Source organism: Aspergillus ruber (assembly GCF_000600275.1).
Source record: "Aspergillus ruber CBS 135680 unplaced genomic scaffold scaffold00024, whole genome shotgun sequence".
Lineage (NCBI taxonomy): Eukaryota > Fungi > Ascomycota > Eurotiomycetes > Eurotiales > Aspergillaceae > Aspergillus > Aspergillus ruber.
In genome coordinates, this window is record NW_024467320.1 from 197,113 (window position 1) to 215,514 (window position 18,402).

The window sequence follows — 18,402 nt, forward strand, 5'->3', positions numbered from 1 at the left end:
TTTTCCAATTGACATCAAATAATATACAGAAGACAAATATCCATCCAGAATCATGAATCTGAAAACACGGTTGGGCGGGGGGTTTTAATAAACCAACAGGGTATAGATATACAAAGCAAGAGAGAAAAGAAAAAAAAAAACACCCACATTTCAGTAATAAATGCTTTCGTTCAGTGGCTTTTCTTTTTTGCAAACCATCCAACGCCGTGCCAATGCTCTAAACAACAACAATAAAAATAAAAAAAAAGAAAAGAAAACGTCTAAGAGAAGAAATACTCGCTGTCCCGGATACGAGTGATATCCCACGATCCCTTTTGAGGAACATCGCGGAACCGAACAGGAAGCCAGAGCCACACGGTCGGAGGCTTCGCCTTCTTCTTCGGCTGCTCCTTGGCCTCTTTGACTTCGCCCTCCATGGCCTCACCGAAGTACGAAGCATCGGTTTCTGGGAAGGCTTCGGCTTCCTTGCCCTCCGCGTCATCGGCGTTCTTCTCACCATTGCCCATTGTCGGGTCGATGTCCTGGAAAAGGGTGGCGATGGCGGGATCCTGCGTATCCACTTGGTTGGACATTTTACGCTCTGCGGCTTCGATGTCCTCCGGGACGTGGCCGACGGCGTTTTCACCCAGCGAGCTCAGGATTCTCAAATCATCGTGGCCACAGCCCATTTCCTCGAACAGGCTGGCGGGAGTGACCATTTCGCGGCCTCGGGCCTGCTGCTCTGGATCGTCCGACTTGAGCAGCTTCTGTCTTTTGTGCTCGTCTAGCAGCTCCGTAACCTTGGAGTTCCTCTTCTTTCGCATCGCCTTGACGGCCTTTCCGATCTTGCTGGTAGCTTCCACCCGGGCCATGAAGATGTTGTTGCTGTAGCGAACGTTGAACTCGGCGTGGAGTCTTGCAATAACGTCATCGGAATGCATGCGTACGAAGGAGTCACGGAGAATCGTGTTCATCGAGTCGACATCGCTCGCGTGGGTCCAGAACGAATCGTGCACGGCTGAGAAGGTTAGTCCGGCCCGACGGCAGGCGTTGGCGGAGAGCATCATGTGGGTGGCATCGAGCGAGTGGATGAAGTTTGGCGGGAACGCCTGGAGCTGCTTCCGCTTGGACACGACATCCTCCGAGTTGCTGTCGACGATGCTGACGTCCTGCAAACTGGTTTCGACACGGCGCGACTTGCGCACCCGGTATGGTTGGACGACAGGAAGGCCTAGCGGGGTTGTCCAGATTACGGTCGATCGGAACTTTTCGGTGGGATCCTTCGATTTGGGCTTCGCTTCTTCGAATGCCCCGTCTGGCGACAGGGCGGTCTTCGCAATGTCATCGATTTGTTCGGGAGACAAGGACTGCGTAATGCGAGTCGCACAGTCACCAAGCCAGTACTGAATCTCGTGGGCACCTTGGAACATAGCTCCCAAAGCTTCAAAAATCTTCCGGGCAATGTAAAGCGCACCCTGTCGCTTTTCCAAGTGGCTAAGGTCGGGATAGTGGTCGACAAGCTGTTTGCGGACCTGCATCATGGCACCCATGAAAGTCACACCATACACGTTTGTCATAACCGTTTGTTTGACAACCTTTCTGGTGATTCTTCCATCTAGCATCTGCGCAATTGGGTCACCTCCGGCTGCTTCGCGAGCGACTGCTTCCTTGACGTATTCAGCGACACCGGTGTAAACATCAGACGGACGGTCAGAAGGTTCCAGGTTGACTTGTCGGGCACCAACGCTGTCACCACCAAGTGCTGCATAGTGCTGCAATCCATTACAAGAACCATCCTGGTGGATCGGAATACGTGAAGGATACTGAGTGGGGTCAGGAGAGCGAAGGGCATTTCGCAGTTCACAACAGGCCGCTAGACATTGCCACGGGTCCTCTGCCTCAAGCCACCAACGCTTTCCGTGCAATCCATTGTCTGCAGAATCAAAGACGTTGTCGAGGTTATCCATGGCGAATTTCTCACGTTCCGAAAGACTAGCTTTGTCAAAACCATACAAGTTTGCAAGTTGAATCTTCAACCACCTCAGACCAGTCTCACCGAGTGGCTTTGCATCAGCGAAGAGGAGAAGTCCTCTGCAGTTGTCGGCGCCCATCTGGTTGAGATAGGGAGGAAGAGGGTAGGCACGTCCACGAAAATCCATGTTGTGAGGAAGATAAAACGTTTCGTTCAAGTAGGAACGGGCGACTTCCATTTGGAAGTTCTGGAAGCATCGCATCGAATGGAAGCCAGATCTTTTGTTCTCGATTTCACGCATCATGGTGTTCCATTCCTTCTCGGCTTGGTAGCCATCTTCAGGGGATGGTTTCGGCGGAATGCTAAATTCGGGTTCCAAAGGGGCAATGTTGGCGACAGCTTCACCGGAGTTCCACGCCTCCAGCATAACGTTGAATACATCCCGGTTAATAGCCCATCCTGTGCTTCCAAGAGTGTCTAAGCCCTCGCGGACTTCTGCAAGACCGTGGGTTTCGATAACAGCTTTGATATAAGCCGGCTGCAACTTCTCACCCGGAGTTGAGCGTACCAGATTGCTCCGATAGACATAATATCCACCATCATTCGCTCCCTGCCAGGGCTTGGGTTTGCACACCATGGGCAATGTCCGGCCCAAAAGGTCGGCGGCTGGTTCTTTAGCGACGAGCTTCACGATCTCAGGGTGGAGATGGATCAGTCCGGAGCGTTTGCCCCAGGTGATCTGATACACGTGTTGGAAAGCCGGTTGCAAAGTAACCACTCGCTTTTTAGTCTCTGGGTCCTCCACCGCAACAGGTGCCTTTCCGACTTCGAAAAACAAACTCATCAAGACAGCTCCGACTTTCACCGAGACCCTTGGAGGCCAAACGAGAGTTTGGTCCTCTTGTAGGAGGCTCTGAACCAGATATTGCCAACGACCCCGACCATCCTTTCGTTTACGACCGGAGAGGATCTGCTTCAGTGCCTTGATACGTTTGGCATCTGCCCCTAAATTTTTCTTCAGGGCGGTTTCCGCAATTAACTCATCCTGGAGGTCTTTCCCGATTGTTGAGACAATTGCTGAAAGTTTGATGCCTCTATCCATACCGACTCGACTAAAAACGGAAATCACGGCAAGGATAGTAAGGGCAGCTAGGCGATCAGGGTCCAAGCTCCGCAGGAAGACACCATATTCGGCTCGCTCTTTCTGGGCACGAGTCCGAATCGGGTTGTTCTCTGCCTCGTCAATAAGACTGATTTCCTCCCTGAGTCTGGTTACAAGATCGGTATGCCATTGATTCATGACGGAGCCCAAACGTGTCCCGCCACCGGTGGTATCGATACCTGCTTTTTGCCTTTCACTGAACTCGCGGCGCCAACGTTCCAGAGCAGACTGAATAGCATCTGCTTCAATCTGTCGCTGCCGGATCTCTTTAGTTAGTTCCATGTCTTCCTGTGCTTCTCCTAAGATATCTCCCGCTTCTCGTTTTTTGATAGGATCTCTAGGGGTCTTCGCAAACGACGAAAGCGATTGTTTCAATGAAGCGAGACCAAAACCTTTTTGTGCGACAGGCATAACTTCGGCGATCTCTTCGATTTCTGCATCCAAATCCTTCTGTGATTGGTCCATGCTATCAATTGACATGCGCTGGAGATCGGAGGAGCAAATCTAAAACAATCAGTATTCATTTGATTTAAACAAACCCAGTAAAACTCACCTCTGAAAGTTCACCAAGCTCCAATTCTGAAAGAATGGGCACAGCCAAAACCTGGTCCTCAACACTATCCCTCTTGGCAAATTCCCAATATCTGCGCACAGATCTATCGCGTTTCGAACCGTGCAACATACGCAGCGCCATGCGTATCATGATAGCGTAGGTCTTGGCGTCGGGTTGAACCTTTCCGTTGGGCATATCTAACTCGAACCATCTCTGCATGGGTAAAACCATGTTGTGCTGCCTCGTCACGATCATATTGGTGACCATTTCCTCGAGATAACGGTTGTGGAGAGCGAGAAATTCCGGTGACCCAACCGGATAGTTATTGCCCATTCGACTGATCAATGTAGCAGCTCGATCAAACCGGCCGACTTTCAAGGACATATCCAAGTTTGCCATCATCTCATCCTCATCACCACCGATACCCTTGACCTTCCGAAGAGACTTGGGCTTTGTCGTCAAAAGATCGTCGATGATGATCAATGAGGAATTATCGAAGCCCTGTGCCCGTGGCGAGAATAGATGGTCCCATTGTGATGATTTTTCATCGTTTTCGGCGTATGAGTCGTCGAGAGGGACATAGGACGATCCATTGTCGATTGCGGTCTGGTCCGTAGTGGTGGCGAGGTTCCGGTTCAACTGAAGGGACGGCCGGCGAGAACGCTCTAAGGCGAGGGGTCGGTTTGATTGCGAATGAAACCGCAATGGGAGCAGAGACGGCAACGCCCGGCGGCCAGTCGAGTGTCGAAGGTGGGACAAGGTATTTTTCTGACGAGCGACTCGTGACAACATGATAGGAGATTGAAAACGTATAACGGATGCAAAGTCGTAAATTATTATCGAAAAAACAAAGGTAGAAGAGAAATTGACGGTATGCGGGAAGATTATTAGAGATGCAAAATGGGTACAGGAGCCCAATACTAGCGAAATCTGACCATCCGAACAATGGCTCTGAGGCGTGGTCAAAAGACGAGAGGAATTGTCTGGCTAGCCGTCCTGCAGCCCTTCCCTGCACTGACTATTAGGACAAAAGGAAAATAAAGATAAGCAGGAAGAGGAAGATGGGATGGCGGCGACGAGACTACAAGAAGCGGAAGAGAAAAATTATCAAACCGATCTCCGCTGATAGCACACGTGAGATCACGTGCATTGCTTATCAGAGGCCTGATTTGCAGTTGATAATTGAAGGTGGCGAGTTGGCAACCAGTCTGTATGGCAATTGGTGGAACAATGCTATTTCGATTGATTTCGATGGATAATCAATTGGTATTGGGTGCTCAAAATGTACAATGAAGCTATCCGTAATGCTATTTTGCTATAGAACTCTTTCGCACGTGCTTGTAGTCCCGAGTCGGACGACTGGGTATTATTTAGTTTTTTTATATAAAAAAGAGCATGAGATATTTTCACAAGCAAAGGTGCTGTGGTCTAGTGGTATGACGTCGCGTTGTGGCCGCGCCAGCCCCGGTTCGATTCCGGGCAGCGCCATTTCTTTTTTGAATCTTTCTTCCAAACCCTTTTTTTTTGTGACGCTCGAGAACTATAAATAGTGCATGATGTATTTACTCATGATTATTTCTTAACAAGTTACCTTAGCTATGGCCAGTCTAATTGCTGGATTATGACCGTAGCGTAGCCCTAGGAGGGGACATTCTGAATCAGAAAGCGGTGCACATTATTCTGCCGCCAATTTTCTTATCAAGTGATACGCCGACTGCTCTGACAAAAATTGCATGTCAGGTTGATTGCTCTAATTCTTCATTAATAATATATCGACTATCTTTATTAATTGGATAAAACTTACCTTCTACACTACGACACGCGATTCCAATCATCCGGAGAGAAACGAAACCATGGCCACAGACGCAGACTCCGACCCCGTCGTCGCATCCTACGACGTCTACCTCACAGACTCCGAAATCTCGCGCTACGTCCTGCAATACCTCGACCGACCCGCGAACCAAGCCTATGATGATCGCCATGGCCAAAAGCCTACAGCGCTCCGTCTGAAGCCGCAAACGGGGCTCGTTGAAGTGGACGTCCCGATTAGCACGCGGGTGAATTATGATGTCGGGAAGGGGCTACGGTACGGTGATGCGATAAAGAAAAGTCGGAGTGCAAGAGAAGGGGGTGCGTATGGTATGGCGGGTGGGTTCAGTGGGGGGGGTGCTGGTAGTGGTAGCAGTGGTGGGAAGGTTAAGATGGAGGATGGGGATGTGGAGATGGGAGGGATGAAGAAAGGGGGAGATGCGGAGGAGACGGCGTCGTTGTTGAGGCTTCAGACGCTTGGTGGGAGGATTAAAACGCCGGAGGATGGGGATCCGGTTTATATGCTTGGTGCATTTCGGGGGAGTATGTCATCCTCTTCTTAGGAATGTTTGCTGGATGACTGGCTAATGACTGTGTAGAGGATTTACATCTTTCTCCCGTGTCTGCTGTTGTCCAATTACACCCACAATTACACCACCTCGATGCCTTGGATGAGGTTCCTACAAAGGGGAGAGGCAAAGCCCGGAAAGAAGGCGAGGAGGAACGCGCCGCCGAAAACGAAGCCCGGACCATTGATGTTAAGATCAAGGCCGCCGGTGAAGATGGAGAAGCCGCCATGGTTGCTGGCAATCTGGAGCTTCTGAAGAAGATGCAAGATGAGAAGTGGAATGCGTATGAATGGGTTGATGCAGAGGTTTGTCTTCCTCCACTCTCTATAATGCTCTACGATGCTAACTATCCAAGACCGATGAATCATGGCAAACATATGAAGGATGCATGATCAATCAGGAGATAGAGACCCTCCCGCAGTTGCAGTCCGCTGTTGAGGGTGAAGACTACTTGGATCAGATGAGCGCACCGCGTATTGACCCGGCGCATCCAGAATTGACCGGGTGGGCGATGAAGCAGAATCGGAAGAAGCAGCAAGAGGGTAGTCCGGTTACGGAATGAGTGGCTTATTTTGTTGCCTGACTTGTTGTGTAAATGCATGGGTATTAGAGTGTTACGGTTGCATATATCATGTTGATTCATTTTTATTTATATTTTCGCTCCAGTCTAGGGATGAAATAGGAACAGGGATGTTCAGGGTGATGACAATGGCTCTCAGAACGAGTAGTTAATTCTTTGCTCTCTAAGTAGGGTCGGGTGAATATATACCGAAGTACCAACCCCACCTATTGACACGACTCAAACACGCATAATTATTCTATTCCCACTTTTTTAACAGGAAATCCTGAAGCAAAGAACCATACACAGAAGTTTACAACCAAATCCACGACCAATTGTGAAATGAATTTATCAATATTGGCGTGTCCTCAATTTTCTAGGATATATCTTTTAGTAGTCAAAATTGCACAAGAACAAGGTGCTGTGGTCTAGTGGTATGACGTCGCGTTGTGGCCGCGCCAGCCCCGGTTCGATTCCGGGCAGCGCCAATTTTTATTATTATTATTTTTTTCCCCCTCCTCCCTCTTTCCAGGGTTACAGGAACGGGACGCTATCGGCAGGACTTGATTGACAGGTTGATATGGTTGTGTCCGTCTGAAGCGGCGAATAAAACTATCCTCGAAAACAGACGACAGAGCTTTCTGGGCTGGGCTCATGGAGTCCATCTGAGGAGTGCCATGTGGACATACAGTTATTTGCCTTTAGGGGCCGCCGCATCCGGAAACGGCCTCGCCAGACCCGGAACTGCCGCACCTCACCGCCCGGCCCCGCGCCGCTATAAAGCCCGACGTCCGCCCGCCCTGGTATCGGTAACGTCCTGTCTTGTTCCCATCCCCCCTCCTTCGCTGAGGTCGCACCTCAGCCGGCTCAGCGACGCCTCCCCAGCGATCCTTCGCGATATCGGACCACCATTCCCCCACCCGGCCTGCGTCGCGTCCGTTGCCTCGCACGGCCAACGCCGACCTTTGCCGCTGGACGATCCCTGCGCTGCGAGTCTCTCCTTCCCCACCGACGGTCCTGGTCATTCTCCTGTCGCCAGCCCGCGTCCGTCGCTCGGTCGCTGAGGACGCACCTCTGGATGGCTACCAGCGTCGCTCGCCCGGGGGGAGATTCCACGCCCTGCAGCCTGGCTGTGAGGTGGGCTGTGTGATACAGGTTGTCGAGCTGCATCCCACCCCCACCCCAGGCCTGACCTTTGGGGGCTACAGCGACGGCTTTTGCCCAGGAATTACGGACCTATTTGCCCTTCAATCGGTGCTGTGGACTAGGCTCCCAGGGCAGAATACACGCTCAGTCCATGCTTACATTCGGCCCGCCGTTTCTCCGATATCCGGATTCAAATCGATTGGGATCTATTCCCATTTGCGGCACTGTCGAAGGCAACTTCCGACCCTCTCTGACGCCATGCTAAACATCAGTCCGCTGTGCTTCTTCCAGGCGAAATACCCATGGCGCTTTCCGGGTGGTCCCACTGAAGGCAGAGTGTGCTATTGGATAATTAGAATGAGGCTGTCCCCATGCTACTTTCCGCACTGCCTTGGTGGCTGTTTCATTCCAAATCATGTTGGACTGGGTCTTTTTGCCAGTCGCGAGGATGACGCGGCATTTTTGCGTTTGTACCGCTTGGCTGGCCATGTCTAATTGGAAGCTATGCTGGCCTGTGGACTCAATCCTCGACCTTTGCTTCTTTTGGCATGTTTTGGGCAGATTCTGGGCAGATTCTGGGCAGATTTGATGACATCTTGGCCCGGAGTCTCCGAAACTGGACGCTCGATGCGGTTTCCATTCGTGGTGCTTTCGGATAGCCTGATGGGGAGATAGTTGGCCGTTCTATCCGAGCGTGTGTTTGATGGCGGCCACAAGTGAAGCGGAACATCGAAGGCATTGGTCCCGTTCTATTCCAACAGTCCCACATGCCCGTATTCGTTAATATTCGACGCGACGGAAGCTGCCATGCACCAGGCGTCGTGGGATGGCCAGTCTCGGCGTCTTCCTCGTCACTACCTTCCTCGTTTGGTGATTTTCGGCCCAATGGCATAGCCATGACATGGTGCGCCAGCCGCTCAGACGCCGCTTCAGGTATAACGACGAGATGCGCCCTTTCACAGCCCCGGTGAACCCCGCACGCGAATTGCCTCACCTATTTGCGGTGATGACCGGAAGGCATTTTCAGCCGATCCACACCCGGTCATATGAGAACATTTTGGGCGCGGAGGCGAGGGTAGAGGGTAGGATTCAGCCCGCGGCTGGTTATGCGACGCGATGGAGAATGTTACGTACAACCATGCAATATGGGACTAGGCGTCCTTAGGTGCCCTTCCTGGTCGACGGTGACTTGTCTGCCCGGCCTATCCGATGTCGATCCGTAGGGTACTGGAGCCGAGGGTACGGTGTGGATGATGACCTTTTCCGCTGCTATATATTTAAACGGAGATGCGGCCTCTTGTTTCGAATCTCAATTGGACTTGATAGTCTCATTCCAGGTTTTGCAAATTTTTCTTTTCTTGCCGCACTTTTTCTTGAATCTGTGAGATAAGACAGTATGAGTGGCTTCCTTTTTTACAAGCCCAATTCCAATCCATCCCGTTTCTCAAAGGAGGAGCGATTCAGCCTACACCTATCCTCCGCTTCTACGCCAGGCATTGCATGTCAGATGAGAGATGAGGACTGTCTATCCAGCAATAGAATAGCAGCTTCCGGCAATTTCTCTGCTCTTTCTCATCATAGATCTGCTTGCGATAACAATGCATGCGAACGTCCTTCCGGTGATGGTTTGTATCCCCTTTCGAAGAAATTGATGCCCTGAAATGAGTTGCTAATATCACGAAGTATCTCATTGTGCTTCTGCGTCCTCACCAGACATGAGTGGCATACAGCACGATGAGATCGGTTCTCTGGCGGGCCTTTTCCTTCCGTCGGACACGAACACGAACGAGGGTTGCAGCTTGGACATCCCCCAGCAAGTGATTCATTTGCGAGACGTTGGCCCTTATTTACCAAATGAGACCATTAGTCTTGGCCACTTCAGCTCCAAGGAAACACCTTCTGCCAAAAATGCTGTCCTGATAACGAGGGAAGGGTGCCCTTCCACAACTGAGCCAAATTTTTGCCCACGGGAAAACCTTGGAAGTCAAGGAGGTTCAGCTGTCACCCAGAGTTTTGAAGAAGAGCAGCCGATCGTACATGATTTACTTCAACGTTCAATATCTTCTTCCGGGTCTCCGCCATCACTACCTGGAACGGATCTTCATGAGGTTTCTCTGGCTGAGGGTTTTCATGAAAGCACTGGCACAAACACTGTCAATCTAAATTCTCCCAGTGGAAGTGGCATTGATATGCGACATGCTTTCAAGCCGTGTGAGGCGCAGTCAAATGCGAATGATACCGCGAATGATACCATGCAACTAGATGTCTCGGTTGACGGTAAGGTTGAAATGGATTGGTTTTGCCTGCACGTTTCGACCGGACACTAACAGTCCAACTTTTAAATGCATAGAGACTTTGGGAGATTCGGAGTCTATCGAGCCCATGCAAAACTTGGCTGTGGATGTCACGACACCAGCAGAGCTAGAAACTGGGATAGAGAGCAGATTGTCTGAAGAACAGAACCTCGAGGAGAATGGCCCGGTTGCCCCGGGCACTCCTTGTGAAGAAATTTCTGACATGAATGATGGTGTCAATCCATCAGACCAACCGCTTGAGGGGCATCGGTTTATCGGCTCGCGTTCAATTGCATGTCAATCGCCCTCGTCCTGCAGAGAGACAAACGGTGTTCATATCCCTAGGTTAGATCGAGACAAGTGTCCCGAACCTCCTGCCCATGTGAACTTGGAAGCCACCGTGCTTCACAACGAGGAGGTCACCCCTTGTGAAGACGCAGAAATTGCTGCATCACCTTGCTATTCTATTCACAAATCGCTGGACTCTGACACAAATCAGCCTATCACTTCGCCTCCAAAACATGCGCAATCGATCAATGGCCAAATGTCAGCGCCACCCACTTCGCACTCCCCCTCCCCCCATCCAACCGCGGACGAAACAAGTCGAATTTTCGCATGCGGAAATACGAAGCTTACGGGAGCCCGACCCAAGCAGCGGACCCGAAGAGCCCGTCACTCGATGTGCTGGTTCTGATTTTGAGAACACCAATACCAACTCACCCTCCAACGCTCATTGTCCATGGCGCTTGAGCGGGACAACGCTATCTATTGATATTCACGAAGCTGAACATATTCCAATCTTCGTTGGTTACTCCACCTTTCGGGTGGTCGATGGCCAACTGTTCCAGACTATGACGCTGTCCCAGGGGAATGTTGAGTTGGCTCCCGCGAAGAGACCAGTATATCACCCGGTGGAACGGGACTCTTCCGCTGAGAATAAAAAGAAAACCGGTCGACCCCCTTCCAACCGGGGTTCGCTTTCACCTGACGAAGAACGAAAGCTTGTTAAGCTACGGGATGAGGGATATACGTGGAATGAGATCGCCATCCAGTTTCCGCATAAGAAGAAAGGTACTCTGCAGAGCATCTACTACAGCCGACTAAAGAACTCCAGAGACCAAGCTTCTCCAGTCCATGGACATTCAAAGCGCCGTCGGCCGGTCTACAATAGCCTCAATAACAGGGTGAACGGTGCATCACACAGCACTAGCGATTCTTATGTTTATAGGACACGATTGGAGCCGATGAGCCACCCGCGGTACTCTTTCCGGGCCCGACGTCGTCCGCGATCTTAGTGGTACCTATATATTGCCAACCGATAGCTACGGCCATCAACTTCGCACAATTCGTGAAGGCATGTATTCACTCAAGATAACGAATTGTACATAACACCCTTTGGAATACGAATGAAAACTCGACTCCTGCAGGGGACCGTCTTTGTTAGAGCTGCCACCCACTTTATACAGTTCTTGACTGGTGTTGATCCAGTACGTCATCAGTTAGCTAGTTAACTAGCTAACTAGATTAATCGCTTATGAGGTTTTAGACCTCCACCCTAGCACTCTGCGCATTCTCAATCTGCGCTTATGAATTCCGCATCCGTTTAGTCGAACTTTGGGTCATGACCTCAACATTATGGCATCAATTGGAACGAACCCCTACTTACAGCTTTTAAAATATGATATCGGCCGCCCCAATCTAATCTTCGCATTGAAGTTCACTACCACAGCGCCATGGAACAGGAAACTGCTTTATATCTTGAATCACATAAACGCCTCCTGAACTGGACCCAGGAGTTGGAATTTCTGGGTTATATCCTCTCAGAGATAGTGGACCCTCATGGTCTTGATAAACAGGGGTTTACCTGCCACCAGGCGGTGGATCTGCCGACAATTATTTATATACTTCGTCGTGCATGCTCCCGGCCTGGTGGTAGGCTCCGAGGTGTATTAAGCAAGCAAGCATCGAAATATTTCGGGGACCTGCTGTTGAGATGCAAGCGAATACGCAATGCAATGGCCCACCACGCTGTATTGGACGATGAGACGATGAGGACACCGCAAGAAGCAAAGGAGGAGCTTGGCCTCCAACTTCAGTCCGTAATTAGTCAAGCAGCGTCAAGATATGATATTCATCAGGTATGTTGAAGGTTAAGATAAACACCAGTGTTATGTGACATGAGTGAGCATAAGTTTATTGGCGTGCATTAGCTTTCTGACTGATATCAGGTCAGCTGGTACCCTGATAACACTGAGTCTGATGGTGCCGCAACTCGTCACAGTGAGATTATTTTTTTGGATGGTGAACCATTACTATGCCAGCGTCGACAAATCCTGGGAATAGATCAGGAAACTAGTTCGCAACAGTTGAGGCGGAAGCGCAAACCAACAGAAAAAAGTCGCCAAGAACACTGGAAGGCTTTTGAGGTATCCCTGAGACGCAAAAAAGACAGAATACAGGAAGAAAAAGCCAGAAGAGACGAGCGCAGAGATCGAAAACTTCAAAAACTAGAGCATGCCTACTGCGAAAAGCGACAAGTGAGATTGATGCAGGTCAATCGAATTCTGCGTATCATGGAGGATGAAGAAAGAGAGCACAAGCTTCAGCGCAGTCAACTTCTTGGAGAAGCATCAGGGGCCTCTGTCACTGCAAACTTATTTATAATATTTTTTCTGCTTACTCTGAGCTCTCCACTGTGGCTTCTTATCCTGGGTATTTGCAAAATATTTACCCATGTCCGAAGTGCGAGGCAGCGCTAGTTGATTGTCCAGAACATTGGATACATGGCCCTATGCATGGGTATGGATTTGGTGCAAGCAGCTTTATACTAAGCACCAATTAAGACTCGAGAATAACGGGAAAGAATGAATTAGCAATGTACATTATAACAGTGGCCATATTGTAACAGCCTTATTTGCTTTCTGTCAGACGGTGCTTCGTCTACTCCTCAGAGTCCCGGCGAGCATCCTCTTCGTTCGCCATGGCCTTGTTTCCAATCAGCTCCTGCTTTTCATATATCGGGCTTTGCGAAATCTCTCACCTCTTGAATTTCATGAGATCGACTAGGCCTTTGACGAAATCTTGCCTCCTAAAAAAGCGCCGTTTCCTTCCTTCGTAGAATGAGAAGTCATTGATCTTCTTCGGGAACGAGCCGACGCCACTCGTTTCACAGGAGGGCTGGCTATCTGCTGGCCAAACTCTTGCTCGGCAGAGACACATATCCGTGATACCCTTCGGACTTGCATGACAACAGTGCAAGGTGAGCGCCCATTGTCATCTATTATGGAAATCCGCGGAAATACGGTTAGCAGATTGCTATCCGGGAAACCTTCCAGCATCTGATCTTCGCCATCTCCGGGAAACATAAAAGGATCCCATTCACCATCGCCCCATTGGAGAGGCTCAAAGTCAGGTTCGTATCGTTTCTTTGATCGTTGAAAAGGTTCCCATACTCCAGCAGCTTCCCGCGCCACCTTGTCAAGGGAGCCGCGAAATTCCTGAAACCTGTTCTCCGGCAATAAGTCGAAAAGAGCCGACGAAACATTCCTTACCACAGTCTGAACTCTCGTATCTCGTGATTTGACATGAGCGTCCGGATCTATTGATAGTAAAATTGAACGACAGAAAGACTCCTTTTCGCTTGCATGGACGGCCGTACGGGCTAACAATTCTCGGATCTGGCTGTCTTCAGATAGAAGGTATGTTGACTGGAAGATATGCTTGTCAATCTCCCTCGCAAGAATAGCTAGAATGATGACAAGGCGCATTTGCTTCGCTGCATTGGAATTGGAAAGCGGAAGTGGCACTGAGTGCTGCAGCTCGTTACTCCTTTTCTTAAACACATCCCAAGCCCGGGGGTTCTGCATCCTAAATTAGTCAGAAGATGTTTAAACATTCTCAACCGCGTACCCTGATCACTTCATCGGGGAGATCTGCCTGCATGTGGAAGGCAACCTCCTTCGTAGCATGATCCCATAGATCATCGAATCTATCAAGCCTAGTTGCTGGTGTGAGCAAACAGAAAACAGAGTTGAAAGACAAGGGCGCATACATAGATTGTCCCTCCTCGTGATAAGTAGCCCTCAGTCCTTCAATCTCCTGGAGTCTTTTTTGACATTGCTGGAGCCGATTCATGATTGACATGTTGTCTTTACCCAATTTTCTACCATCTTCTTCGGCCCGTGACAGTGTTTGTCTGAGTTGAGATTCGGTTGTTTTCATCCTGTCAATCCTACCGTCTCTATCTCGAATAGCTCCCTGCAAAGTGGCGATTTCATCCTCAGCACGAGAAATTGCTGCTTTCTTGTCACTCAAGGACCGCTGAAGCCCATCTATTTGAACCTGAAGATCATTCGCCCTGCTTTCCGTTTCATTGATGAGCTTTTGCTTCTCCTTGACTGATTTCCGGAGCGTATCGACAATCCGCTGTGTCCTCTCGTGTCTGCAAGCTTCCTGCTTGTTCGTTCCGAGGAGTTCATGGATTACTTCTTGTTTCTTCTTTTCCTTCTCTTTCATTTCCTCCCTCAACTTGCCCAGCTCCTCCTCTTTCACACGTACCTGCTCATGAAGGTGGGTGGTTTCGTCGAGAAGCGAAGCCATATTCTTGTACCCGGATGTTGTAGTGAGGCTTCGAAGTTGGTTACAGAAGCCTTGTTGGTCCGCTGAAGTCAGCGTGGCATTAATTTCTGGCATATCGGGCTGAGGAGGAGCCATGATCAGATATCCAGAGTCACGTCTATGGGCGTGTGACGAAAGGCAAGGTTGCCAATCTCACTCAATTCACTGATAGGAATCTTCTTTAATATAGCTGCTGCGCGCGGGGTTGTATGTCTCTCGTGAATTATGTAACCTTTTGGTACAGTCAGTCTCGACCGGAAAATCCTGCCTCGTTGAAGCCTCCACATGTGTTGCGCCAGCTCAACCTGAACAGCCTGATCGTGAAAGCGTATAATATAAGCCTGTCAAACCAACTTAATGCGCAGTGGCGCATTGACCAGTGCGAAGGGCGCCATGCGACGGAACCATGGCTAGTCACATACATCACACTTGCAACGTGTATGCTTCTCATTGTTGGCCTCCACTTTCTCTTGGCGGCTCTAAAAGCTCATTAGCAGCTCTCCTTTTTGTATGGATTGAGATAAACGAAACTGTCGCCTCGGCCATGGATTCAAATCCTCTCGCCAAGGGATCGTGGCCCTGATTGTCTACGGGCGGATGGTTAAAGGCAATGCGATCGAATACTCGAGGTCAACCAATGGCGCCCGATGCCAACCCCCCACAATCTATCACAAATCCATTGGTCTGTAGTAATCTCGTGTGCCAGGCTGCGAACTTCCTGTCCTGCTTACGGACCGCCCCGGCTGCTTAGCGAGGGGAAATAAGCGTGCTCCGCGTCTGGTCGCATGAGAAGCTTGCAAATCATCAACTACCATCAGCCCCAGCTTGTCAGCCAACAAGTACTAATCATCCTTTTCCCGGAGAACCCACCTCAGGGTGACAAGGGAGACTTGCATCATCCTGGCTAATCTTCCCTTCGGAATTGATGGAATATTTCACACCCACGGAGGTCACGGTTAGACCTGAGCAAGGAATTGGGCTGCTTCGTGAATGCTGTGTACTCGAGTCAATTCGAGGCAAGGGGCAAACTCGCTACAAAGTATATTAGGTATATTTGAAAGACCTTTTGTATTATTAGCACTATCACCATTATACTCAAGTATTGGGTTCTCTCAGGCTCGAAACTGCTGTGCTTTGGATTCCTTCCTGTAAAGTGTTGTCATCAAACCAATTAGCGCTATTCCGGTGGTTCCAGCCATTTATTGACCCCCACCACCCACTCCTTCAGCACATAAATTGGGCGCTCAGCGACAGGAAGTCTTGGCGAGTTATCTCAGCAAGCGGCTCGCTGAGGTAGGACCTAATTGGCTCTGCAGCAAATAAAGTGGCAGTGTATAATCCTCTGTAAACTCATCAGGACTGGGTAGTTTAAGATCTTGTACACTACATTATGCTGCCCCCCAGACCCAAAGAATTCACGCGCTCCTTATTCAAAATCCTCTTCACGGCATCCTCTTTACAGCTGTACAGCATATGGCCGACCGAATATCAACCTTACAGCGCTCCTAGTAGGGTCCGATTCTTTGTGCATCCTTACAAATGCTCACGTATCCACTCGTCCTCTCCTAACGCCTTAGCAGAGCTACGCTTGCCCGGCTCCCACTGCAGCATCTTCCGTATTAGGCGTAAGAATTTCACTTTGTCCTGTCCATTGAGAGTAGTTTCCCTCTCCTCAAGCGGGGTGTGATCTTGTAATGGAATTCCAGCACAGAAATTACCTAAAGAGTCGGATTTAGTTAGTGGATACAAGAATTCACCAGATAATACAAAAAGCTTGACTTGCCCTCATCTGAAAAGAATTTGTGGCTTAGCCTCCCTTGGGCAAGAAGCCTGGGCGGCGGTGGGCCAAGCAGACTTATCATTTCGGCGACATGCGCTCGACTTCGGTAAGTTCGAAATTCCGGGTCTTGGCCGGTGAACAAGGAGTCGCTTTCGAAAATGTCCCAGATCTGTGAAGCAAGTTTAGAAACGTCCGCACCACTATTTTAGTCTGTTCATCTTACCATGCATCCCACATTCCATATATCGACGCTGAACGTCCATGGGCCTTCCAGAATTACCTCCGGTGCTCGATAGATATTAGGTTGGATGTCTTCGAAGTGGTCTCTGTCGCCAAGCATGGCAGAACCAAAGTCGCATAGGACGGGGGCACCCCATTCCCTGGGCATTTTGAGTTCTCGGGACACGTAAACTGTCCTTCCGTCTAGTTCCTTCCTCGGACAAGGGGTTTGAAGCTCCTCCTCTACAAAATCGCCGAAAACAGAATCATCCGCGATGCCAAACATGATATTATCGGCCTTGATATCTGACAGAATTCTCGGGTAAGTGATAGAAGGAGTGTAAGGAAAACCAAGAGTACTTACCAGTATGTATGATCTGGCATTCTGTGTGTAGATAGTCCAATGCCAAAAACAGGCGCTGGAGCACAAATGCCAGGACCGGTGCAGGCAGCCTTCGTACCGGGTTACGGTGTAAAGAGGTCAAAACACTTTCCCATAATGGAGGATGTACGAGGCATCGGTGTTTATCTTCAGGTCCATCAACATCGAACGAGTCAAGTAATGATCTGACAGCACTGCGACCTGGATGATTTTTTGAGCCTATCTCCATACGTTTGTATATGTTGAGCTCATCATGTAACTGCTGTCCCATTGATTCAGAGTTGATATAGATTTTGAGGGTAACATAACGACGGCAGCTGTAGTTTTAGTGCGTGAGCGTGCCGATTCGAAATAATCTTTTTCGTGAATGCCAGGGGTTCTCACTTCATGTCCCGTGCAAGCCATGCAGTTGAGCTAGCTCCAAATCCTAATTTTCCTACGACTTGATACCTATCCTTGAAGATTTCCCCTATTCGAGCAGGATAATACCGGGAAGCAACATAACCCGGGATGGTCTCTTCTTCAATTTTCCGACCTGCAGATATCTGGAGGAAATTCCGGCTGGAGAAGTTGAGTGGCCTCCATGTCCGTCCAAGCTGAGGAAAAGACCGCAAAAAAGACGGTAGCAATGCCTGAGAGGGAAACAGACTTATCATGTGAGGTTGTAGGGATGGAAGAGTTGAATGAAACTGATCAATACTGGGTATCAGTAAAGATGATGTCGGAGTCAAGTCAGGTGATCTGCAAAACGCCCGTTAATAAGCCAGCCAGCGTTACGAATAAGTACGAACTGTGCGCTAAGACGAACAATCGAAGAAGTCAAGACTTCGGTAAGATTACATGGTTCAAATTACACGAGCGGTAAACGAGAGATTTTGTGACTACGTGGACACGAAGCCTTGGGAGCTAGTTGGTCAAGTGATGAGACTTATGTAAGCCGAATGGCTCCCGTACAAACGATTCTTGCAAGGCTACGCCGCCAGCTCCTGGTGCCAAAGCAGGTCTAGTATTTCTTCTGACCAGTTCCTGGTGATTGTTCTATATCGGGATTAGTATCCTCCTGCTGACCGGTTCCTGGTGAGCGTGCTAAAACGGGTTTAGTGTCTATTGCGAACTGGTTCGGGGAGTTTAATTGGGCAGCCAAGCCCTTCAGCACCCAGATACTAATAGATTGGACTTGGTGTGAGCATTCGGCCTTCTTTTGACACATAAAAGGCGATGCAATTTCTTGTCTCGAATCAATCTTACGAGGTTCTTCCTTGGAAGATGCGCGAACCTCTCGAAGGGATGAGGACAGTCCAAAATATCGTTTCCTTGAATACCCAGAATACTGGGACCCTCTCGCAAGGCCATTAGCCAAG

The 18,402-nt window shown here is 49.6% G+C and overlaps 8 protein-coding genes and 2 non-coding genes across 10 annotated transcripts; 7 read left to right on the plus strand and 3 right to left on the minus strand.

The window, feature by feature from the left end:
- Positions 1-260: 260 nt before the first annotated feature.
- Positions 261-4,458, minus strand: EURHEDRAFT_461574 (DNA-directed RNA polymerase; the record flags this gene model as incomplete). The annotated part of the gene is made up of 2 exons (XM_040784726.1): positions 261-3,617; positions 3,667-4,458. The coding sequence occupies 2 exons, from the start codon at positions 4,456-4,458 to the stop codon at positions 261-263; spliced, it is 4,149 nt and encodes a 1,382-aa protein (XP_040636593.1).
- A 625-nt stretch (positions 4,459-5,083) lies between these two features.
- Positions 5,084-5,154, plus strand: EURHEDRAFT_t126. Its single transcript has one exon. It is a non-coding gene; the product is annotated as a tRNA-His (tRNA).
- A 16-nt stretch (positions 5,155-5,170) lies between these two features.
- On the plus strand, positions 5,171-6,932 carry EURHEDRAFT_483819 (uncharacterized protein). Its single transcript, XM_040785538.1, has 3 exons — positions 5,171-6,018; positions 6,075-6,349; positions 6,400-6,932. The coding sequence occupies exons 1-3, from the start codon at positions 5,520-5,522 to the stop codon at positions 6,604-6,606; spliced, it is 981 nt and encodes a 326-aa protein (XP_040636594.1). The 5' UTR covers positions 5,171-5,519; the 3' UTR covers positions 6,607-6,932.
- An 88-nt stretch (positions 6,933-7,020) lies between these two features.
- On the plus strand, positions 7,021-7,091 carry EURHEDRAFT_t127. Its single transcript has one exon. It is a non-coding gene; the product is annotated as a tRNA-His (tRNA).
- Positions 7,092-7,280: 189 nt separating this feature from the next.
- EURHEDRAFT_404724 (uncharacterized protein) lies at positions 7,281-7,667 on the plus strand (the record flags this gene model as incomplete). Its single annotated transcript, XM_040780332.1, has 1 exon — positions 7,281-7,667. One exon carries the CDS (start codon positions 7,281-7,283, stop codon positions 7,665-7,667), a length of 387 nt encoding a protein of 128 aa, XP_040636595.1.
- A 1,350-nt stretch (positions 7,668-9,017) lies between these two features.
- EURHEDRAFT_170452 (uncharacterized protein) lies at positions 9,018-10,383 on the plus strand. The gene is made up of 3 exons (XM_040777842.1): positions 9,018-9,374; positions 9,433-10,026; positions 10,102-10,383. Exons 1-3 carry the CDS (start codon positions 9,146-9,148, stop codon positions 10,200-10,202), a joined length of 924 nt encoding a protein of 307 aa, XP_040636596.1. The 5' UTR covers positions 9,018-9,145; the 3' UTR covers positions 10,203-10,383.
- On the plus strand, positions 10,321-11,782 carry EURHEDRAFT_170776 (uncharacterized protein). Its single transcript, XM_040777844.1, has 2 exons — positions 10,321-11,530; positions 11,590-11,782. The coding sequence occupies exon 1, from the start codon at positions 10,565-10,567 to the stop codon at positions 11,336-11,338; it is 774 nt and encodes a 257-aa protein (XP_040636597.1). The 5' UTR covers positions 10,321-10,564; the 3' UTR covers positions 11,339-11,530; positions 11,590-11,782.
- EURHEDRAFT_170796 (uncharacterized protein) lies at positions 11,529-12,427 on the plus strand. Its single transcript, XM_040777845.1, has 3 exons — positions 11,529-11,530; positions 11,590-12,181; positions 12,254-12,427. The coding sequence occupies exons 2-3, from the start codon at positions 11,777-11,779 to the stop codon at positions 12,263-12,265; spliced, it is 417 nt and encodes a 138-aa protein (XP_040636598.1). The 5' UTR covers positions 11,529-11,530; positions 11,590-11,776; the 3' UTR covers positions 12,266-12,427.
- Positions 12,428-13,105: 678 nt separating this feature from the next.
- On the minus strand, positions 13,106-14,735 carry EURHEDRAFT_461357 (uncharacterized protein; the record flags this gene model as incomplete). Its single annotated transcript, XM_040784713.1, has 3 exons — positions 13,106-13,903; positions 13,953-14,040; positions 14,095-14,735. 3 exons carry the CDS (start codon positions 14,733-14,735, stop codon positions 13,106-13,108), a joined length of 1,527 nt encoding a protein of 508 aa, XP_040636599.1.
- A 1,458-nt stretch (positions 14,736-16,193) lies between these two features.
- Positions 16,194-17,697, minus strand: EURHEDRAFT_461559 (kinase-like protein; the record flags this gene model as incomplete). Its single annotated transcript, XM_040784725.1, has 5 exons — positions 16,194-16,378; positions 16,408-16,609; positions 16,664-16,965; positions 17,024-17,358; positions 17,426-17,697. 5 exons carry the CDS (start codon positions 17,695-17,697, stop codon positions 16,194-16,196), a joined length of 1,296 nt encoding a protein of 431 aa, XP_040636600.1.
- Positions 17,698-18,402: the final 705 nt, after the last annotated feature.